Below are 12,434 nucleotides of genomic sequence, written 5' to 3' on the forward strand. Positions count from 1 at the left end.
CTGACAGTACAGATGGACCAGCATTTTGATATCAGTGTGGAAAATGTACACAAAGGCCCTTCATAACTGCTCGACTTTGTAAGGGTAGATCATGTGAAACGTAGCCATGCTTTTAATTGTAAAAGGGGAGTGAAGTAGAGAGGGGTACAATTACGTTGCAATCACGTGTTGCTTTTACTTGAGAAGAAAACAGAATGCACACTACAACCCTATCAATAGGACCGGAAAAACCGATTACCATAAATGCGCAATCCTGAGGCCACAAGAGAGCATCTACACGAACCCATTTTCTGAGTACTAATTGACGGGGCTAATACCACATTTCCATGAAAAGGGGATTATATTTCTGTTGGAGAAAACAAAGTGGTAGTAAGGAATTTTCTACTCAATTTTCCACCTCCATTTGGAAATATGACTTCTCTTCTGCTTTTCTCGTGTTTCGGCAGAGCAAAGAGAAGAAAATTGCGCATGAAGTGGACTTTTAGTCACCTCAACATGCCGCAATAAAACATTAGGATTTGAGGTCAAAACATTAATATCGCAAGCTCCTTGAGACTAACGTAACGCCTCCGGTGCTTTCTTAACCTAACTGTAAACGTTGGTAGGATCAACGCGGTTGACAGTTTATCATTGGGAGGAGACTCGATAAATGACCTTCGACACTCATCACCGCTCACTTTATATCTAGATCACAATTCATTTTGGAAAAAAGCATTGGGGAAGCACTTTGAATCCACCACAAAATAAGGCGGTGAACTGATTATGATCCACAGTATAGCGGTGTGGAAATGCCGTGGAGTCTATAATCCTTTGTGATTACTCCTAGAAAAGCCGATAATAAGAAAACTTTGTTTACGACTCATGAGGCTGTCGAAGCGAAGACGAATAACCTTGCTGAATGTACACGGGAGCACACTTAGGTTTCCACGAGATCGACATGCCACCGAGAAGAGCAGTAGTGTTTCAAATGCCAGCATCGATACCTCAACGGCACAAGACCAATATAGACCTCTACGACTGAAAGGCTTCACATCAAACTAGTCATGCATCAAAGCAGAAACTCAAGACGACCATCTCGAATTTGAACCCAAGATACCGATTGACGATGAAATTTGACACTCGCCAAAGGCTAACAGGATTGGATTTCTTAAAGTGGCGGAAAAAATGCAAATACAAGGCCCATAAATGTTAGAAATACTTACTGAAAATTTAAACCTTTTAAAAAAGACCATACAAGCGAAAGATAGTGAAAATGGTTGAATTCAAAATGAAAGCACAGTAACCGCGCAACGGTGGAACAGTTACGGTACCAAAAAAGCAAAAGCATACCTGAACAAAATGACTTGAGACGCCAATGGTGTTCCCCACCGAGGAGCTATAAAAACTGCCAGAAGCCACGCTTGAGTTGGAACGGCAGCTAGCTGACATTTTGCAGGGACACTAAACGGAAATAATAAAACAGACTAATTGAGCGTTTTCGAAACCACTAAAATAAAGTCTTCGCAACAGTCCAAACTATGAAGTAAAAAAGAGGCAGCAAGCACTTCTTAACGAGATTGGAAATTGTACAGGTCACCAGAAAGAAAAGGGATCTGCTCTATTATGCGCTACTCAAACAACATAGTCGCCACAAAGCGACCAGAATTAGTAACATGCCAGATATTTACGAAAACAATATTGCAAATAGTAGGGCAGTAGATGCTCATTAAAAGTTGGTAATCAGATAATACATTTTGTACAGCACGGCCGAATCCAAAAAATGTTCAAAAAGATGACCAACACGACAGAAGTCCTCAAAATTTGACAAAAATCAACTAAATGATGGTGGTATTATACCAATGAATAGAAAAGTGGAGAACCCGATCTCCATCCGCCGATATGAAAATCGATAGCGACAGTATACTACTGAAATTCATCCATCTGACGCTAATGTTTACCAATAGGCAAGAGATATCTTACATAATTAGTAGTTTGCGGACAATACAAATGGCAAACGCGCAGCACTAGAGCTGTTTGAAGGGCACACATCTGCGGGAACTTTGAGATTGTGGCCAATCTAAACAAGGTGACAGAATTAAAAACTACTTCACAGTTGCATATAAATAAATTTCACAGAAATTTTCTGTGTAACTGCATTTCGTAAATAATTAAAAATAATATGCATGCCAAAAGTTTTAAAGTTAAAAGTAAAACATGATTACAAAATGTTTTTAAAATTTGTAAAGTAATAATGGAAAAGATAGAAGCAAAACTTTTACAGTAAACTCTAGTTATTGGTGTTGATTAAGGATTTTAGGTGAGGTTACACCAAACACAACCTTGATTTCAAGTCGCTACCCGCCTTGAAATACATTAGCACTAATCTCTATCGATGAGCTGGAAAGCTTTTATGTGGCGTCCCAAGGCTTCCTTGAAGACGGAAGAAGACCTAACACCCGGGGAGAATCTATTTTCAGCACAGAGAAGTTATCTGGGCTATTGGTATGGCTCGAAGACCAGCCCAACCAGAGCGGTACAAGAAGGCTAATTCAAACTACAAAAGTGGCGCCTCACCAGAACCGAGGGATAAACCACTATCGTATTACACTTAGCTTAGTCAAAAGATTAGGGTTTTAAAATTTGGCCTAATTTGCAGGAGCTAAGTGCCTATCTAGCTCAATACACATTCACTTCCATGTTTGTTTTTGACATTTGTAAATCTCCCTTTTTAAGCTCTTTGCATCATGCCTGTGCTTCAGGAACATACACTATTCAACAAAGCCTGCTATTACTTTTTTGCATGCAAAAAGGCATTTTATCTCACCATCGCTGACGTAGCTCCGCAAATTTACCTTAGCCCTAGTTCCGCGCTATTTGTCAGTTGCTGAAAATAAAATTTATAGTATTTTTACGAAGACAGCTTTTTACCCCACTTTACCATGTTCCAATTCCAATGTTGCTTATTCCTCTACTTGCTTATCTATTTTTAGCCATCCTTCCGTTTATTTACCAAGCCATTTATTCTCCCCGTATTTGGACACTATTTAGCCAGCAGAGACAAGGGAGATACACTGCTTATTTGCATAATTAGTATAATTGCAAAGATACCATAGACCTCTCCGAAAGCACTTTTCATACTGATTCAGGTCTAGACTCCTCATTTGTCACCAGCCCTCATGCCGATAGCGTGACTGGAGCAGTTGTCAGAGATGGACATTGTTCCACATTTTCTTAGTTAGAAGTCTTTCCTTCCTCAGTTATGTGAAAATTTCTGCATTCAGTGACAAAAATCAGGATAGTTGCATATTTGGGTCGGGTTCAATTGCCTCTGCCAACAATATGGCGTCTCTACTCTTCCTCAAGGTCATAAAATCCACTGTTGTATGGAAGAACATATGCAGGGAGGGAGAGAACTTGCATAAGGCAAGGCGTCAAAGAAATTTAAGCACATATGTGCAGCACTTCCTTGAAGACTAAATATGACATAATATTCGGGCAGACCATACGCATTTTATATAAAGGAGGACCTGGGGCCACTGGTACAGCCCGGGTGTCAGCCCACCCCGTGAGGTTATAATGACCAAGATACAAAGTGCCCCTTGCAGTACAACAGTTGTTTAATCCCCAGTTTTGGTAAGAGCCACTTCGGACGTCCCCCAGCGTACTTTTGCACGGTGGGCTAGCCCCCGGGCCATGCCAGTAGCCCTAATTCCTTCTCTATGTTAATTAAATATTGTGCCTGAGTAATGTGTCAGTTTTCGCTTTCTGAGATTTTTCGAGGTGCTATAGGCCTCTTTACCTAAACCAAGATTTGAACAACTAAATTATTATGCCTGAACAGCACGCCAAATCACCGCAGCAGAAGTGCACTAATCCGCTACCTTGTTCGAATAAAATGTGGCCTTTCAGCCCAATTGTGCGCTATAAATACATGTTCTTTGCAGCATTTTGGCTGATTACGGATTCAGGGTCCACCCAAGGCAATACTGTAGCGTCCCAAGACTCCCTGAAGACGAAAGAAGACACAATACTTGGGCAGAATATATATATTCAGCACGGAGAAGGTGTCTGGGCTATTGGCATGGCCCAAAAGGCCAGCCCACCCAGCGAGGTACAAGGGGGCTAATTCGAAGTACAAAAGTGACGCCTCACCAGAACCGAGGGATAAACCACTATTGTATTACAATACAGTATTTGTAGCTTCCTATGCATCCTAGAATTGGTATTTCGCATTAATCTTAAGTTTTAATTGGTTGTCATATATCTGACGCTTGGGATATTTTTCAATACTGGTCGTTGCGTGGGTCATGACATTTTATATTGTTTCACCAAAATTTGAAACAAGTTTTGCTAGTTTATGTCATCGATGCTTACTTCTACTTTTGCTTTGTTCGCCACTTGATTGGTTGTTACCAACTAAAGGTGTGAAATGCGTGCTTCCACGAAGGTGTGGTTTTTAATTTAGGGGATTTTATTGTTTAGGATAAAGATTTAAGCCAATCGGGTCTGCTAGCTACATTTCAGAAATCCATTAGACCACAATCCAGTTGGACTGACAAGGATGAGTTTCTCGATACCGTCTACTGGATGCGTCAATTTGTTGGACTCATCATAGGCACTTTGTGGGGTGCCCTACCTATAAAGGGTGCTTTGGGCATATCTTCCTTCTTTTTTATCAATTGTACCTTCGTCTACCTTTATGCTGCCGTGTTTCAACGTGTGGATGAGGAGGAATACGGTGGATATAGCGAAATAATAAAAGAGGGCTTGATGACCACTTTTGCAACATTTTTGGTCGTTTGGGTTGTTGTATACGACATGCTGTACGGAACGAAATTTTAAGTCCGAAGTAGCGGTTCGTTGCAATCCTCACAAATGCGGTAGTATCCCTTTTGCCTTTTGTGTACTTATTTGTATCTACCTTTTATTAGAAAATGCCTGTGATTCACGTCTTGTTTTTATTACCTCGAGTTTGTTGTGGTTGATTGCAAGACAATTTTCCAGTCTATTGGTGCTAAATGGGCATCATTTTGCACATTAAGCAATTCAAAGTTATATCCCGCAATAGAGCAAGCACTCAGTCGGTGCTTCGTGGAGTCTCGGATGGTAGTAAATGCTGGATTACCCTGACTGCCACAGAAAACATTCCAATCTCACATTGCTTTCTCTGCACTGGTGAAAATTGTCCCCACATAATCTATCTCCAACCCCAACAACAGCAAAAGTTTTGCCTTCGTCTTGGCCTAGCTCCTGACCTTTCCGACAGCCTCCGGGGGGCTATTGAGAAGGCCCTTCAAACACTCAATGTTGGCTCTACTGCCGTCATTGAAGTCAAACTAAGTGAGCATTCGTCTTGTCAGGTCAGCATCTTTCTTCCTAACCATCTCTGCAGGTGACAGCCCATCTAGACGGTTTCTCAGCACCTCAAGCCTTCTACCCAACTCCTGTGAATGATGAAGAGGAGGAGAAAAATCAACCCACTCTGCGTAAAAAAGCAGCTACTGGAGATAACGTAGAAGCCACTAGTAGCCATGGTAATGGCACTAACATTGCCTGGCGGACCTCAACCCCCCGTCTCTGGTTTGCGCAGGCTTCAGTGCTCAAAGCACGCGGTTCTTCGCTTTTCAACTCGGCTCCGCGTGGAGATGCGCACAATCTTTCTCCCATCATCGCGGCTTTTGCGTGCTACTCTCGAGCCCTGCAACTTGTAACCCTCATCGGTGCCGCACTCGATCTCTCGGTAAGAGCAGAGGAAGTGGAGAAGGAGAAGGAAGCGTGTGAGGTGACCTTTGGCCTGGTGGGAGGGGATTATATCGATCTTGATGGGGATGCACAGTATTCAGTAGATCCTGAACGGGTTGAGGTGGACGTGGAGGCGATGGAGAAAGTTCATTTTAGGTAAGCTTGACCTATAATTTACTAGTACTGCACATAGGTTTGAGGTGTTTTGCCCCAATAGCTTCTCTGCATCAGGAAGCGGCTGTTTGAATTCCTTTTAAATATGTGTTTGGATCCCCACCCAGCCTAGTGCATATACTAATGGAAATTCCATTTTCTGCAACAATCGCCTTTGTAATCCCTTCCCATAAAGACAGGTTTGCAAACTCCGCTTTATACATCTTTGAAGACTGGAGGAAAAAAAACCTTTCCTCACCCGGTTCTCTTTCTACCTCGCTTTATTTCTCAGTTGCATATTTCCCATGTGATTGTGTAACGTAGAGAAGGTGTGATAATCGCCTGAAGGGTGAGAAAGGGCCCTTATTTCCCCCTTTTCCATACTGAAGTGCAAATTTTACGACTAAGTGTTGCAGCGAGGCGCGTGGTCATGAAGAGATAACACCTTTTCCTTTTAATTCACTATTTTCATTCGTTTCTCATCATGGCTTACTGCTTGCACACCCTCATGTTGTGCCATATCGTATCGAGGAGGGAGGTCTCAGGCGCAATTGTTTGGCACCACGCACACACATCAAATAAGTTCAGTCTTCCGGGGTTCGGATGGTACCTTAGAAGTGCGAGGTGACAACTGAGCGGATCGTTTGGCATTGATGCCATTTCGTATACGTGGAGTTCATTTGTTCACCTTTCACCACAACTTTACCTCCTTACTTGATAAGAGTGCGAACTAATTACCTCATCACCCACGTTACACATCACTGAAAGTTGTTCCTGACACTTTAATCTCCACCTATTTCACCCATGATGAGGAATAGGAGATCCTCCCTAACACCTTATTCATTTAAACGGTTTCCGAGGGGATATCCTACGCCAGTGCGTCTGCCAATCGTGCACCACGAATTTGATGTGGAGCTTCTGCGCCTTCAGCATCGAATTAACCTCGGCTCGCGTGGCAGGTGAGCTCGAATCACATTCACCAGGTTTAACCCCGCATCCTCGACATGAGGGCCCCAAAATAACACTCTCGACTTCTATCACGTATCGCCTTATTTTTCGTAGCAAAGAATTGGGGTTCTTCTCCTAAGATGGGGCATTTGTCTTTGAATAATTACTTTATTTCGCTCTGGTGTACTCTGCCTTATCGTAGCCCTTTTTGAGTAGCTTCGTCATTTCACATTGCATCCAGGGCCGGAAATGTGTTTAGGCGCCATGAGGCATAATGAATAGTCCCAGACATTCTAAAAGTGCCTGTCAATTGCAGCAATTCCATATGATGCCTGATCAGCTGATGTATTGACTGAAATTGGGAAGACGCAAAGTCTATGGCTTCGGTCCACCGTGACAACGATTTTGCTGGGTAGTTTCTGGTGTCATTTTTGCCAGTTATCCGCCACTTAGGCAGTAGATTTTTGCTCTCACTGTTTTGATTCCACTCAGACGTAGGCAGAGTTCGCCTGCTTAGATCACCCATAAGTCTGCCATTGTTGACGCAAGCAAATGACAACGGTATGACGTCTGGTCACCTCCAGTTGTGCGGTGTTCAGAGCAATTTCAGGCGCTGTGTCCAACTCCATGGCAAGAATCCTACGTCTAACCCCATCGATGTAATAAAAAGCCCACTTTTCACTTGGATCCGGATAAGACAGATGCAGAAATGATTGTTTTGGCTGCGGAGAGATGGCGTGGAGTATCACCCTTCTCCGGCTTGGTGGAAATTTCGGCATGATTGAGTGTCAGTTGGTTAGAAGTGCTTTTATGTACTTTTCTGGATGCCTTCCAACTCTCAGATTCCAAGTATTGGCGAATTGAGAACCATTCCAGTAGTGATATGGTAAAGTGGCGCTCCGCGTGTCTCCCTTTGCATGAATGGCTTCCCACCTTACAGTTGTCATCTACGAATCCCTGGTGAGTGAAACACCCTTCATTTGCATTTAATCCAGGCCATCATTTGACTTTGTGCCGCTAAGACTTCCTAAAATCTACTCAGGGTTTCATGTCCATCTTATTTTTTTCTCTCACCTCACTTCTCAAAAGGGGATTCGTGTGTAGGTCTAGTGACCTATAGACCTCGGGATTTCGCGCAGCCAACGATGCAGCTGGTTGCTTCCAGTTTGTGGCTGGTGTCCAAGTGGGTTCAACGGATTAAATTTTACTAGCAAGTGGGAATTACGTGCCCTAATAAGTTTCTTACAGGTTTATGGGGGAAGTAGAATGAAAATTTTGGAGCTTATTTTTCTCTGGTTCACTTGTAGCCTCCTCTCGAACATGGCACTATGTCAACTGAAAGCCGGTTGTCCTGCTTACGCGGTGAAACTCTGCACCCAGGCTCTGGAAATCGCTCCCCAAGATAACACACTTTTGGCTGCAAGTCAAGAGGTGGATGAGGAGGAGGAGGAGGAAGGGGGACGAGGAATAGACCTGAGAGACGTTGAGAAGGTTCTCTACCGTCGTGCCTCAGCCTACCTCCTGATGGAGGAGTTCGAGGCGGGTATTGAGGACGCGAATCGTCTGCTCCAGCTGAATCCCACCAATCAAGCGGGCGAGAAGGTTCTTCACGAGTTGCAGGCCTCTCTCCGCGCACACAACGCCACAATGGCGAGGATGATGAAGAAGGCATTTCAATAGGAGGCAAAACTATGGGGCGTGCAATCAGGTTGTTTTCCTTCCGATGTGTAATAAGTAAAAATGCGGGTTATTTTGCTCCGCCTCCCTCCCCTCCACATCTGTTGTCGATCCCCTTCCCCACATGTCGAATGAGGTAAGCCTTGATGGCTTGAACTGATTTAGGACCAAGTATTTTACCTACTTCAATAAAACCTGATGGAATATCCATTTGGTAGCAGTTTTTTTGCGGAAGTGGATGAAAGCCGACTACTTTGGTGGTGGTTGTTTCTCCTTCGGGCTAATTTCGAGCCTCATTCCTCATGGTGAAATTTGCTTTCTCTTTGGAAACAGAAAAACCGGCCTGAGCCAGCTGTGTGGAAATCACACTGCTACCTGTGAATTGTCTAGTCCACATGTGATTTTGTAATGCTACGAAATACGGGGTCTGCTTTTCAAGGCAAGGCTTTTCTAGTCCATTCTTGGGCTCTTTCGCATCGTATTGAGTAGGTGGTGAATCCTCGAAGTTTGGTGGCGCACTCGTTACTCGTAAAGCAAATTACCAAGCTCAGGTTCTAAACCAATTCCTTTCGGAATACTTGGTGGAGCAGTAAAGAATCACGTCTTATTTCCTCATGTGAAACGTCCGCTTGGTCGTCTGCTGGAGAAATTTTGTTGTGACAGATGGTCAATCCCAAAGGCGAGCCGGTTGTGCTGAAAACCTGTGGTAAGACCAGATAGATTAAACACAGCGACGGGTCGGAGACGATTAATACAGGATCCACGACCCAGTGGAAGTGATCAGTTGATTTCTGAGGGGGTCTAATACTACGTTCGCCTTTGGAAGACCAGTCGAATCTCGTATCATTCCACTTACCGGTCATAATGAATCAACCCCTGCGGACACATCCACCCCGGACCACGCGTTACATGCCCACACACGTCAACAGCAAAAGACGGTTCGTCGTACCCGCAGTTTGTTTCATTGGCTGCGGCAAGAACTAAGCAACACATTAGCACAGCTAAAATACAAATTAATCATCATCAGGTGCGTCCACTTTCTTTTTACAAGATCACAATTTTGCCTAGTGAGCTAGTTAATTGCGTCTTCGGGTATTGCCGCCCCTACGCGATTCCTGCGCCGCGGAGTGAGTAGACGTAGCGGTCGCGGTGATTGCCTTTTTGGGTGGCTGTTTTTTGGTGCTACTTCCACCGAGAAGTGACACCGATGAGAGATACTGCAAGGGAGATGAATATAGATTAATCTAACCAAACAAAAACGGGAGAAAAATTGACTTTAATGAGCTTACATCACTTATGTCGGGTGTTTCAGCACTGCGGCCACCGAAAATGCTATTCTTCTGCATCTCCTTGAATTCTGGGTCGTTGGTGTCCATGAGTTTCGGGATAAGCATTACAAAGAGGAGAGGTATAACCATGCACAGGACTGTTGGATTGAGAAGTAGATCCAGCGTGCGGAGCTGCTCACGAGGCTAAAGTGATAAAGTTAATAACTGATGAATCTCCGCCAAAGCTAAGACGACCAATTAGTCTTTTTGGAGAAAAAGTACCTGGAAGTACATGGCTTTGCCGACAGTTACAATACGAAGAGGATGGGTCACAGCTTTGACAGCAGTGGTTCGTAGCAAATTAACGCTTCTAGCTCGAATCTTTCCTTTGGAGTTAATATCAACTCTTACGGGCTGCGAAAAAATGGAGATAAAAAAAGCATCATTTCGTCAGAGAGACGCTGATTTGGAGAGAAACGTAGAGTTGAAGGAGTTAGAAATAAAAGCATTTTATGAATTTTCGTTCACCTGAAAGAGGAAAGTGGGATTGGTAAACTCCACTAGGTAGGAGCCAGGAGAGACATCGGAGATGATAAAGCTGCCATCGGGCTTGACAAAACCTAGGTAACGGTTTCCATCGACGCGGACCTTCGTCTCAGCAGCCCAATTGGGAGACGCGCCTATTGGCGCAACAATAGTACCCTCGATGTCCGTTCCTTGAACAAGGAGGACCCGAAGGATGAGGATTAGTAACAGGAGGGTCACGTCCATCTAAAAACAAAAACAGAATCCCAGAGGCTGTCACGATGTGGCAGTGAGAAGTAGGAGAGAGTTAGCCACCCCATGCTCGAAGCACTCCCTTGCCTAACCAACCGTCTAAAATTGACTTAAATTAGTAAATCAAAACCAATAAAAGAAATAAAAATTGTAAAACACGAACAACATGACACTTTGTCGCGAAAAAGCCAAGCCCAATACAAAGCAAAATCAACGTAGTCTAGGAAAGACGTGAAAACAGGTGAGAAAGAGGGATGCCATCAAAACTGCTGATTGCACAATAAACTTCGTCTAAGTGGAAAAAGGTAATAACCACATTAAAAAACATGTTGACGGAACCTTGGCAACGCAAATGCAGATGCAGCGCAATGGCACACGACTAGCAGGCCGACATCATCATCATCATGATTATCCAAATTTAGTTTATTTTACGGTTTCACGGTTTTACCAATTTTGGGTTTGGAGCGGCAAATAATTAAAATAAGCATAATTATTAAAAAATTAGTTTAATGTTTATCTGCTGTAGGCACAGCTTCATGTAGACTGTAACATATGAAGAGGAGTTAATTTTAATGTCTCATTTACGAATCATTAAATCACCTTACACGCATTTTCCAGCAAATCAACTTGTAAACTTTAACCTAAAGGTAGCTTGTGCAGAAAAACAGTTTTCTACACTGCACAACCCAAATTATCCACAGATGTTTGTTTGAGGATATGTCAAGTATATTTAAAATGGCACAGAGTAGCATTACTTAGCAGTAAATATTCTTTTCGCTATTGCTTATGCAGCGCCTTGAAGCTTTTTCGAAAACATCGGAGGGTATAATGCTCGAAGAGGACACATATATTCAACATACAGATTGTATAGGGGCTACTGCCATGGCCTGAAGTCCAGCCTGATCGGCGAGGTACAATGGCCAAGACAAGGCAAGCATTAGCCAAAACCGACCACTGAACCAGCATAACGTATTTACCAGCCCCTCTCCTCTTCTGAGCGTCGTTCATGCCCATCCCCTTGGCCGTACCAGTCATCGGATTTCCATGCAACTAAGGGGTGCTTGAACGCAAAGTCATTGCTACCTTTTGGCATCCCAACTTCATCTGTAGTGTCGTTTGGTTCGGGAAATGGAGCCAGGGATAAAGATCTGTACTGACTGTCATGTGTGGCCATAGACAGGTATGAGACCATTGGCCTAAAAGCAGACTTGTGTAAGGAAGGCAGGGATTTAACCAAGGTCCTCCTTGCCGCTTTGTTTCCACTTCAAAGCCGCTTAATAATATTCATCCTGACCTTTCCCAGCTAGAAGGGCAGTAAAGAAATTATTGCGAGTTCACTTTATCAACAGCTTTACGTAGGTACAGAAAAGAAATTCTGTGGTGAAGCTTCCAGGCGATTCAAGGAATAATGTCACTTCAGCTGTTAGTAGCTTTCCTATAAAAGGCAGAACTAAAAGATGTGCCTAAGTCAAGCGTCAGTTTTAGCCCTTCTGTTTGGGATCGTCACTGATTCTCCCATCCGTAGCATATGAACTTCCGCCTCAGTAGGGCTAATGACCCAACAGTAAAAATTAAGGTAGATGCCCTTTAAGATCAGGGTTGTTTTCCGCTGCCACCAATGTAGCGCCTGGAGACTTTTCTGGAGGCGGAAGACGATGTAATACCTGAACAGAATATGGGTATTCGACATACAAAAGGTATTATGGTCATTGGCAAGGCCCAGAGGCCAGCCTATCCAGTGGGATACAATGGCTAAGACAAAGTGGCCCTCTATCATTGCCGACCAGTAAACAAATATTCAAGGCATTGCAGTTAGTACTTTCCTTTAATAAAGGAAAAATGAGGTTGTATTCCATATAAACCGATTGAAATTCATGTTTTTAAACTTGG

General features: G+C 43.5%; 3 protein-coding genes across 3 annotated transcripts in view; 1 reads left to right on the plus strand and 2 right to left on the minus strand. All coding sequences in view use genetic code 11, as the record gives it.

The window, feature by feature from the left end:
• The window catches only part of EGR_05461 (GAS2-like protein 3), a gene marked incomplete at both ends in the record, with an annotated part of 20,758 nt that extends 18,730 nt beyond the window's left edge, over window positions 1-2,028 (minus strand). The window contains 2 exons of the mRNA XM_024494710.1: window positions 1,330-1,440; window positions 1,960-2,028. Of these exons, the coding sequence (XP_024350895.1) occupies window positions 1,330-1,440; window positions 1,960-2,028 (180 nt within the window). The remainder of the gene's footprint in view (window positions 1-1,329; window positions 1,441-1,959) is intronic.
• Window positions 2,029-4,286: 2,258 nt separating this feature from the next.
• EGR_05462 (hypothetical protein) lies at window positions 4,287-4,821 on the plus strand (the record flags this gene model as incomplete). Its single annotated transcript, XM_024494711.1, has 2 exons — window positions 4,287-4,426; window positions 4,476-4,821. 2 exons carry the CDS (start codon window positions 4,287-4,289, stop codon window positions 4,819-4,821), a joined length of 486 nt encoding a protein of 161 aa, XP_024350896.1.
• A 4,754-nt stretch (window positions 4,822-9,575) lies between these two features.
• EGR_05463 (hypothetical protein) lies at window positions 9,576-11,155 on the minus strand (the record flags this gene model as incomplete). The annotated part of the gene is made up of 6 exons (XM_024494712.1): window positions 9,576-9,716; window positions 9,789-9,971; window positions 10,050-10,181; window positions 10,296-10,538; window positions 10,884-10,923; window positions 11,145-11,155. 6 exons carry the CDS (start codon window positions 11,153-11,155, stop codon window positions 9,576-9,578), a joined length of 750 nt encoding a protein of 249 aa, XP_024350897.1.
• Window positions 11,156-12,434: the final 1,279 nt, after the last annotated feature.

Source organism: Echinococcus granulosus (assembly GCF_000524195.1).
Source record: "Echinococcus granulosus chromosome Unknown EG_S00040, whole genome shotgun sequence".
Taxonomy (NCBI): domain Eukaryota; kingdom Metazoa; phylum Platyhelminthes; class Cestoda; order Cyclophyllidea; family Taeniidae; genus Echinococcus; species Echinococcus granulosus.